We start from the raw sequence: 9,415 nt of genomic DNA, 5'->3' as shown, positions 1-9,415 counted from the left end.
TGGAAGGAGTAAGGTCGCTGCTGGCGGTTGAGATTTCAGAGCAGAAATAGATCTGTATTAGTGATTTCATAAGCCACGTTTTAATCCCGCTGGTATGACCACTGGGCTCTCTGCTCTGTGTGAACAAATAGGTCAGTCATACTCATTTGCTACCTTCTGATTCTCATCAGAGCTGGCAAAAGGAGAGTCTTTTTCCTAAATAAACTGGATTATGCCACTGCATGAGGACCGCTTTGCTAGCCTTCTGAAAAGCCATAGGTGGAGAAAGAAATTGAAAAAATCCTTGATTTACTACAGACCTGAGCACATTTCCCTTTTCTAAGAGCACTCAGAAGCGAGGCATGACCCTGTTCTCTATCACAGCACAATCTGACACCATTCTCGGGCACGGTGGTAGATAAATGTTGTAATCCGCTTGCCAAATTACTCCATCATGTTCATACTGAATTAAGGGACTTGTGCTATGAGGGGCAAGCCCAAGAAATGGCGGCAGAATGAGGGTTTGGTTAGGATAATATCAGGAAGAGCTAACAAACAAACTCTTACATGTCTGGAAAACTTATCTTTATCTGAGAACTACCGTTTCAGGTATCCTGTTTTCAATAATATTCTATCCCAGCCAGCACTAAGCACATTGTCAAAACCTTGGAGTCTGATATCGTAGAAATGTATAGAACTCCTGAGCATTAAATATTAGAAGTCCAAGCAGCTAAATTGTAAATAACATCTCCTCCAGCAGCAGTTCTTCTTATTACCTGGCTCCATAAGTATGTGTTGTAGAGTGCTGTCAGCATATCTGGCCTCAGAATTTCATTACATCCATGTTGCAGGAGCATCTTGGCAAAGGACTTATATTTTTTCTGTTCATGCAAATGGCAACGAAGCACAAAAGAGACTCGTGAACACCATAAACAACACCACAGCTCTAGATCCCAGACACTTGGAGAGTGGAGAGATTTAGGCGGGCTACTGTATGTGTTCGCTCAGATGTGCATACAGCTGACATCCCTCTAATCGAGGAGGTGGCCCCACATTTGCGTACTGTCCCGCTAAGGAAATCGTGAAATAGTTTTGGGAGGTAAGAGTAAATTGTAGATTAAGGGGAGGTTGCTCAAACGCCGAATACGTCACCGTTGGTTAAGAAGACTGGTTGTAAAGGAGCGGTAATGAAAGAGCATGGTACCACATGCACGTTTTAACACCTCTCCAGTGGCTGCAAAGGGCCTTAGATCTCTGAGGTCAGCTGATGCACAATAGATGAAAGTACATACAGTAGAGATCAGCTCACTCAAAAAGGAACCGTTCTTTTTGGGTGGCAAAGCAAAGACTGTCTGATCAACTGAACTAAAACGTCACGACGTCACAGGCGAACCCTGCGACACTGCTCACTGTAGACATTTCACACAGACAGAGTAGCTGCGAGTCAACCAGGCACTTTTTGGCAGCACTGGCGGGTGCTCCTACAGTACCTGACTGCTCAGAGTGGTCCCCCACTTGGCCAGGAGGTTCCTAGGATCATCCACAATAACGCTGTACCTATCTTTGAGCTTCTCATAGGCAGCTTTATATAATTTCTGCTCAGAATAGCATAATACAGTGTAACAAAAGAGAGTGAAGACACAAAGAGATCATAGTTCTGACCATTGACACCTCTTTACGTGGACTATTTAAAGGCTGGGCTTGAAGTTCATATCCAAGAGAGAAAAATAATACATTAAAAAAAACAAACACAGAGAGAAAGTATTTCCCAATAGTAGCTGCATTTCTAAATTTCCATGGGGAGGCCTAATCTACGATGCCTATATCCCACCCCTGCCACCCTTTATGTCTCGCTTTCTTCACGGAAAATAACTGCAGAAGCGACTCTGTATGGCACTAGATTCTTGAGTCGAGTACCAAGAGAACACAACGGGATGCAAGAGTAAAACACAACGTTATATCATCATCAGACATTTTGTAAGCAAAAGCTAGAGCCCCCCTTCACAAAACCCACCCCGCACGTAACAGGAGGCATTCAGGCAAGTTCATTTCAATGTACGGAGCCCCCATTGCTAACATCTTACTCATTTACGTTTCTCATATTAAATAGAAGCAATATTATCTTCCTAACACTGATAAATTCTTTTTTCCAGTGTTCCAGGAAAGCAACTGTGATTCTTTCTGCTCCCATGACAATCGACAGTCAGTTATTTAAGTTAGCCTTTATTTACCAGGCAGCAAAGGAGAAGTTCCTTTGCAACGATGAAGTGATGCTGGGGCTCAGGATTTCACATTTCAGGTACTGTAAACCCACCCTGTCGTAATACTCAGAGAGACAACAAGAACAACCTTGTCTTTCCCAATTTTAGTCTGACCTTAAGCCCGAATGTATTTTGAATTATTTACACTTTCATAAGGAAAATCAGCCTTCAACTTGCTATTACCCTACGCACCCTCATACTTCAGCATGAGCCCCTACAGAAATCTGAACACTTACCGCATCCATCAGCTGAGTTGCATGTTTCAAATGCTGATTAATTGGAGAGTCGGCTACATACTGGAACTGAGACTTAGTCTTCTCAAATAGCTCCTTGTACTTACACTGCAGAAAAAAAAAAAAACCACAAACACCCCAAAAAAGGGCAGTGTTAATCCAAGGGAGGGTAAGGCAATGAGAACAGGGGTTTAGAAACAATCCGCAGCAAACCCACGGTAACGTATGTGTGTGCATAACACCGCTACGAACAAACACCAGTTGTGTATGCAGTAGGATGGGACTATCACATCAGGAAAGCAATGGGAATTTCTCATCTCCAGAATTTTAAAGCTGGACTTAGTGTCACTAGGAAAATTCCCATGGAGCTGACAGCTTGAGAGGAACGGAGGGGAGAAATCAAAGGTCACTTCGCCTCATAGTAAGAACCACAATTTTAAATGCTGTATATTAAGCTCTATCACGAGTTACTCGTATCAATGTCTAGGTCAGAATTGGATTCTCCTGCAATAAATTTATCTCTAATATAAGCAAACGTCAAAAAACCACTTAGCATCGATTCAGACTGTTTCACTTACCCCACTGTAGAGCACTTTATTCTGTTCCGCCAGAGCAAAAGTCGGAGTATCCCACACATAACAGCCAGTGCCTCTGAGCCACGCTAAGTCTTCCTTGTATTTAATCTTTAGAAAAGAAGTAAAAGGATTCCGTTTCAAGCGGCACCAAGTGGTAGCTGATCAATGCTGAAATGGCTCCTCAACCCGAGGTGCAGCAAACAGAGCCACATCTGTTATTATTCCATTATAAAACAACTTACAGCTACTCACGCTTTTCTGGTGGCCTCAGATCATCCCATAGCTAATCTATCACTAGCTACTGGAGTTCCTCTGAGAATTAAAAAATCATTTAGTCTTGCACAATTAAGGGGTAAGTGTATATGTACGGATATGTACAATTAAAGGTTGTTACAAGGTTAACAAACAAATTCCACGTTAAAAAATTCAGCTGCCTTCCCTTTCTCAGGGAAAAAGGCTTGGTTTTCATTTTGGACACCTGCTTATAGCTTTCAGCCTCTCACATGCAGGAACTATTTGAACTCACATCACTGATAGCATCCGTGACTGCGCGATGATGGAAATGCTCCGGGCGGTCTGGGATCGATCTCCAGATTCCTAACTGGCTCATATAATTTTCCTTATATTTCACCTGCAAAGAAAATTGAAGAATGAAGTAAAACAATCTGAGAACACAACAGAAGTGTATAGTGTTCCCAAGAAGGAAAGGAGTTGATATTAATAGTGATGATCGTATTTTTCTAATTATTTGACGCACTTAAACAGAACAATAGCATAAATGGCGTACTCCAGGTTATTAAAACGACAGACACTAGTTAGGAATGAAAACGTTGTGTACGTACACTGCTAATATCATCGGTGACCTTTCGGTGATAGACGATATTCAAAGCATCTTTCACCGTGTGGTATTTGCCTTTAGTGTTCTCAAAGGTTTCTTTGTAGCGCAACTGGCAAGAAAAAAAGCATAGAAAAGAATATATTATATTCACCTGTCAGCAATTGTTTTCGTTAAATTTCCTGCCCCTTAGGAATGACGTGCAGGGGTATGTTGGGGGCCAACACCCTAACATGAGCCCCGAGGAATTTTAAGCTGCTATTGCCTGCTACCAATTGTAATTTGACTGAGACTCACAGTGAAAACTGGAGAGAAAAGGAGTTGGTACATCCAAACCAACATTTCATCCCGTTCACTTTCAGACTAGACTGAGGAAAACTATCCACGTATCACAGGACTACCCTCTAGGACAGCAAAGGTGCCACTTTGGCAGAAGAAAACTACTTAGCCCTTCTGCCATGTCCTGATCTAGAGGAAAGCAGGAAGATCATTCCAGTCTTTGGAGAAAGACGTTCTCAGAGGAGAAACTCAACTGAGCAAAAAGAACCGGGATGTTCCGTGGCAGTGTTTAAAAATCCTTCTTAAGAGAGCAGTAAGGCTAATGGCCAGAACAAACACCAGCCCAGCACAGATCCTTGCCAGATACAACGTGCAAGCTAAAGTATGGAGCAAAGACCTCCCGAGCGAGTAGAGTACTCCTAGCCATCACCTTGAATCACGAGTCACTAGTCCACGCTTGAAGGAAAAACCCATTTCACCATGATAGCCTCACGTGCAGCAGCTAACTTTTCGCTCTCATCTACTTCTAAATCAAAGAGTGAGCACTTTTGCAGTGACTCCTAACAACCACCGAGATCAAAATATCCGGTAAAAGGCTCCAGCAGCACTTTCACTCCGGTCTGCACTATTTGGAGATTTCATGTGTAAGCAAATGACTTTAAATCTGTTTTTTCTTTGTTGTAAGACCACGCTTCAGGGAAATGGAAAATTAATTATAATAAATTTTTAAAAAAAGCATTACAGTGACAGCAAGTAAAAACTTTGCCATTTCACAGGAAATGTACACGCAAACGGGGCGACCAAGTTTACGAGGTACACTGAGCTGTTCTGTGCTGCGCCTGCTTGTTCCCCATTGATCCTTTCTCTATTCTGTTGTTTCAAAATCCAAGAAAAATCAGCAGTGGGCGTGTGAGTGCCTACGTACATCGCTGGCGTTCAGGTATGCTCGCTTGGCTCTGATCAAGATTGGTGTGTCCGGGACAGGCGTGTATCTGTCCTTCATCTTCTCATACTGGGTTTTGTACTTTTTCTGAGAGAGACAGCAAAAGAGAAAAGTTACGTCTTTAATCGTAGGGGCGTTCGCTGCTCTGGTGTGATGTTATGCCCAGGGGTGCGACAGCAAGTGCATCAAGACGTTCTTGCCAAGGGCTTCTGCCAAAGCTTTGGGAAACGAGCTCAGCCGTGCAGGGCTTTCTTGCCATCCTGGTCTGGCAGCTGCTGTACCTCAGGCTCTGCAAACCAGCACTTAGATACAGGTTTCTTACAAAATAATAAAGGTAATATAGAACTGCGCTCTTTTACTCCTTTATAAAGGAAACAGGGAATTTAACCATAAGAGACAGAAAACTAAATGAAGGGCAAACAGATCTGAGCCTTGAAACTATCGCTAAAATTAAAAATAAAGCTTCTACACAGTTCAGCAGAGTGGTACGAAACAAACCTCCACTATCTTACCTCGCTGACCAACTCCTTCATGTTCCTCGCGTGTGTAAAGGCTGGAGTCTGCCCACCAGCATGATGATGAGGCCTCTCCTTTGTGGCAAGCTCCACATACAAGTACTGTAGTGAGGAGAAAAGAATTAAAGAATTACTCATTTCAGGTAACTTTCACCTTATCTCTCTGAAGAATGTCTGTAAATTCACAATATATACCTAACCACCCAATTTACCCCCAGAAAAAACAATGTGCCCTTCCTCTTCCCTACTATCTCAGTTCATCTCCCTCTGTCAGGAACTGCCAGTAACATGCTCACAAGCCAAGAAGTCAAATGCATGGGACGGTAATGACACCTCTGCCCTACATCCAGCCCTAGTTGCATCCCTAAGGTCTGCTTTTCTCTGGTATCTTCATTTTTTTCTGCCAATTTCAAAATTCCACAGAATTTGTAGCTAATCACTCAGATAATGAACTACTGTATGAATAAAGAACTGATGATGAATAAAGGCGGATGGTTAGAAACGTTCATTCCTCTGCTGAAGCCAGAGTTTCAGAGAATTTGAACGGAACCGTACCAGGGTTCAGCGCTCTGTTTCAGGTGGACAATGCTGAACACGTCCACTACACAGATGTGGTCAGCATGAAAACTCACAGCCACCTCAAAACTGAGCAGCAGACACTTTAAACTTCCTCTCAAGGAGTTCCGCTTCGGTTTGAAATGGCCTGTAATTTAAATGTGTATTAAAGGCGATCCTCTGATTGGTTAGTTATCAGCACAGATTTGTCACCTGGCTCTGTATCTTCTGTCCTGTCTTGGCTCTTAAGAAGTCAGGTGTATCGAGGACAGAAGTGTATTTTGTCTTCAGCTCATTGCCGGCAGCTCTGTAAACCAGCTGGAAAAAGACAGGTCCATGAATTACTTCTTCGGTTGCAGACGTTCATTTAGCAGCCGAACAATCACAGCTTTGCAATTATAACATCTCACGTGTTTGAGAAAAAACCCACCGAGAGGGTCTGAGCTTAATTACAGCTAACAAAGGGGTGCAAAAATAATGTAGGACTCACTTCACTCAGATGGGTTTTCAGCTCCTGGACCGCCCTGTATCCAGGAGTATCCAACACCACCTGGTATTTAGGCAACATCTTCTTTGCGGTGTCAGTGTATATATAATTAGACTGGAAAAAGAGAAGCAGGATTACTTAGGAATTATTATTCTTAGAAACAAAGAAAATTTTACAGCGTAACCTAACAGTGCTTTGAAACAACTAACTAGTTGCATGGCAAGAAATTCCTAAGCCTGTACTCGTTTCTCTATACTTAAGTTCCCGGCAGCACACAGTGTGCGTGCCAGTAAACCAGTCGTTGTCCTGGTGCTCAGAAGAAAGGTCTTACCCAAAGCTTCCGCAGGTGACGAGCACGGACCATGTCAGGAGTATCGTACAGGAAGCAACCCAAGCCCTTCAACCACTTCAGGTCCTCTTTGTATTTATTCTAGGAGGCAATTAGAAATATTTTTTTAAAAAGTTAACTTTTGGGATAATTTCATTAATCAGTCCCTGAACAGGGTGACAAAGCATTTATTGGTACGGAATAGAATGCAGCTGACAGAAGGCAAGTTCCAATCTCCGTACACAAGTACTAGGCTGCCGTAGTCCAACGCCAGGTGTCCTAACAGAACTTGCTTACATCACTTGTGATGTCCCCAACGTAGCGGCAGTGCAGCACCTCGGGAGTGTATGGCAAGGAAATCAAGTGTCCCTGCATCCTGAAGAAATCTGACTTGTAGATGAGCTGAAAGACAAAGGAGAAACAGCATTTCACGCGGCTGGTCACGCCGAACGGTGCGCAGCTCTGCTGGTTTTTCAGTCAGAACGTCACGTACATCGCTGACAGCTTCCTGCGTGGCTTTGACTTGGCGGATTTCCGGTGTGTCCGGAGTGGTGTGGATCTTGTCCTTGTACTTGTGGTATGTTGCCCGGTACAACCTCTGCATCAAAGGAGACAGCGTTTGACATGTTAACAACTCGAACTGGAGGCGGGTTGGCAGAGCGGGAGTGTGTCTCTTTGAGGGGCAGGTTTTTCACTGGGTGTTGCAGAACTACCAGAGAACTGGAAGCAAACAGACTATTTTCTAAGCAGGCAGAGATGTTCCACAGTTGTGTTGACAGCAGCATCTCCATCACGTGGAGAATCTGAGACTCTAGTCCTACACACATGTAAACATATATGTTTAATTCTGGTCCTAATGAAGCCAACGACCAAAGAAGTGAGTGTATATATATATAAAAATTTGGAACTATCGAGACCCAGATCCAATCATTTCTAAGCAACTTTAATCAAAGAGTGGCAGATTGGTTATAAAATTAGGCTTGATTTTATGTTGCAGTAACAGTTTTACAGGATTACAGTAAGAGTTATGGAGAACTTTATTCCCAAGAGTTATGGAGAAAAGCTAGAGAGCCCAGCTCCAAGCTGGGATCAGTGATCGCCTGCCGTTCTCGATGGGGACTTGTCTAAATCGCTCTTAAAAGCCTCAAAGAAGGGGGATACTCCGACCTTCCCAGTCAGTGTGGTCTCATCAATGAAAACAAATGTATTTACTGTACCTCATTAATGACTTGATTCACTTTCTTCACATTTTCAAACCCGACATCTTTGGGTCCCAGAGTGTAGCCTTTGGCCTTCATGTGTTCGTAGGCTTCTTTGTATTTCAGCTATAAAGCAGAAAAATGAACAAACCCAGGCACTAAAGTTGTGATTCTACGTACTCCGCAGTTCTGACAGGAGCTTATGCTCTCCAGCAGTTGTGTGCTCATACGGGACAGACATCAAACATTCCCTTGCAACTCACGGAAGGACTTAGCACGTTACTTACATCGCTGCCAATGTACTGGACGTGCTTAGCATGCTTAAAGCCGGGGGTGTCTGTGGGGAGGCTGTATCCAGTGGGTAGAGCATTCACACCAGCCCAGCGATACAAATTCTGTTGGCGAAGAGAAAAAAGAGAGAGTCTGCGACAACCGTGAAATATCTGAAAGTATTTATCAGCTTCATCGGAAATCTCTTAATTACGATTGGCAAAAGATATCCCCCAGGTCTGCATGAGCATCCATACTTGTGGCTTAAATGAGGACGTTTCCACTTCCATTTCAGAGCTGACTTCTCTATGGGAAAAGCTAAAGATGGACATTAACTTCTAACGAATTTGGGTTTTGAATACCAGAAACTTGGAGGCCCAGGAAGTTTTATACTCACTTCACTCTGTATTTTGTTCGCCGTATATGCCCGCTCCAGATCGACTGTTTTATCAGTGGGAATCACTTTGCCTCTAACATTGTGCAAATATTCACTACGATAGACAGCCTGAGGAAGAGAAAAAGTAGTGAGAGGAGAGTCGCAATGTTCTCTCACAATACGTATTGTTTGCATACACACAGGAATTCCTCCTACAAAATGGATGGAAGTTTTTTGGATTCAGGTAATTAGCTATTTTTGTGATTTTTATCTTAGTAAAGGCCTAGGCAATGAGTTATAGACAACCAGCAATGAATACATGGTTAAAACCATATTAAAGGCACATTTCCAGAAGCGGTGAGGTGTACGGCATGCAATGTTGGGGGCAAAAGGGGATGCAGACACTTACTTCACTTGCATTCAAGCCACTGAGGACATTCTGGACATAGACAGGAGTGTCCATCACCACCGTGTAGTCATTCTTCATTTTTTCTGCCTTAGATTTGTACTTAATCTGCAGAGAGAAATTCGAGAGCTCCAGTAAGGCTAGTCATTGTTAACTGAAGTTATTATATTATTA

At 43.1% G+C, this 9,415-nt stretch overlaps 1 protein-coding gene across 1 annotated transcript in view; it reads right to left on the bottom strand.

Moving 5' to 3' along the window:
- Nucleotides 1–9,415, bottom strand: part of LOC104495448 (nebulin-like) — a gene marked incomplete at both ends in the record, with an annotated part of 45,312 nt that overhangs the window by 20,890 nt on the left and 15,007 nt on the right. Inside the window, 16 exons of the mRNA XM_010138415.1 lie at nt 756–860; nt 2,477–2,581; nt 3,052–3,156; nt 3,575–3,679; nt 3,891–3,995; nt 5,088–5,192; nt 5,618–5,722; nt 6,389–6,493; nt 6,666–6,776; nt 6,994–7,092; nt 7,288–7,392; nt 7,484–7,588; nt 8,208–8,315; nt 8,477–8,584; nt 8,857–8,964; nt 9,245–9,349. Of these exons, the coding sequence (XP_010136717.1) occupies nt 756–860; nt 2,477–2,581; nt 3,052–3,156; nt 3,575–3,679; nt 3,891–3,995; nt 5,088–5,192; nt 5,618–5,722; nt 6,389–6,493; nt 6,666–6,776; nt 6,994–7,092; nt 7,288–7,392; nt 7,484–7,588; nt 8,208–8,315; nt 8,477–8,584; nt 8,857–8,964; nt 9,245–9,349 (1,689 nt within the window). The remainder of the gene's footprint in view (nt 1–755; nt 861–2,476; nt 2,582–3,051; nt 3,157–3,574; nt 3,680–3,890; nt 3,996–5,087; nt 5,193–5,617; nt 5,723–6,388; nt 6,494–6,665; nt 6,777–6,993; nt 7,093–7,287; nt 7,393–7,483; nt 7,589–8,207; nt 8,316–8,476; nt 8,585–8,856; nt 8,965–9,244; nt 9,350–9,415) is intronic.

This window comes from Buceros rhinoceros, unplaced genomic scaffold (assembly GCF_000710305.1).
Source record: "Buceros rhinoceros silvestris isolate BGI_N320 unplaced genomic scaffold, ASM71030v1 scaffold12076, whole genome shotgun sequence".
Classification (NCBI taxonomy): domain Eukaryota; kingdom Metazoa; phylum Chordata; class Aves; order Bucerotiformes; family Bucerotidae; genus Buceros; species Buceros rhinoceros.
Note: the sequence above shows the minus strand (reverse complement) of the source record. Positions and strands in the feature narration are given on the sequence as shown.